Source organism: Otolemur garnettii, unplaced genomic scaffold (genome assembly GCF_000181295.1).
Source record: "Otolemur garnettii isolate 467f Iridium unplaced genomic scaffold, OtoGar3 scaffold00151, whole genome shotgun sequence".
Classification (NCBI taxonomy): domain Eukaryota; kingdom Metazoa; phylum Chordata; class Mammalia; order Primates; family Galagidae; genus Otolemur; species Otolemur garnettii.
This window is the reverse complement of record NW_003852546.1, coordinates 1,758,555-1,759,069: the sequence shown is the minus strand read 5'-3', so window position 1 is coordinate 1,759,069 and position 515 is coordinate 1,758,555. Positions and strand designations below refer to the sequence as shown.

Genomic DNA, 515 nt, shown 5'->3' with positions numbered 1-515 from the left:
AGAATTGCTTAGGCCCAAGAGTTTGAGGTTGCTGTGAGCTGTGACACCAGGCCATTCTACTGAGGGCAACAGTGAGACTCTGTCTCAAAAAAAAAAAAAAAAAGAAAGAAAGAAATGAGAAAAGGTCCAGACACAGAGAAAGTGCTGACAAGTACAAGCAAATCCCATCTGGATTTGAGTCCTTCCCACTCCAAGAACACAAAATCCTCTTTCTTGGACTGAGCTGGGTCAGAGAAGAGTCTCAATATTCAAAATTCAGGGAGCAGACCTTCCCCCAACCATATAAGAACAACCTGGCTCCTCCTGCAGCCTGGCCTAATTCTTAGAGTTAAGGGAGGCCTATGGTTTAGGGGTAGCTTTTGACTTGTTTGATCCTGTGTTTTCTTGCAGGCCATTTACTGCCTTGTGACTTTAGTCTTCTTTTACTCATCTGCCTCATTTTGGGCCTGGGTAAGTGTCCCCATCCTGGGAAGTAAATGAGTGCATAGGGTCAGTAGATGGCCTTTGTTTACCCC

The 515-nt window shown here is 45.0% G+C and overlaps 1 protein-coding gene across 1 annotated transcript in view; it reads left to right on the top strand.

Moving 5' to 3' along the window:
• TMEM208 (transmembrane protein 208) overlaps nt 1-515 on the top strand; it is a 2,506-nt gene that overhangs the window by 1,210 nt on the left and 781 nt on the right. The window contains exon 3 of the mRNA XM_023518921.1: nt 391-456. Within this exon, the coding sequence (XP_023374689.1) occupies nt 391-456 (66 nt within the window). The remainder of the gene's footprint in view (nt 1-390; nt 457-515) is intronic.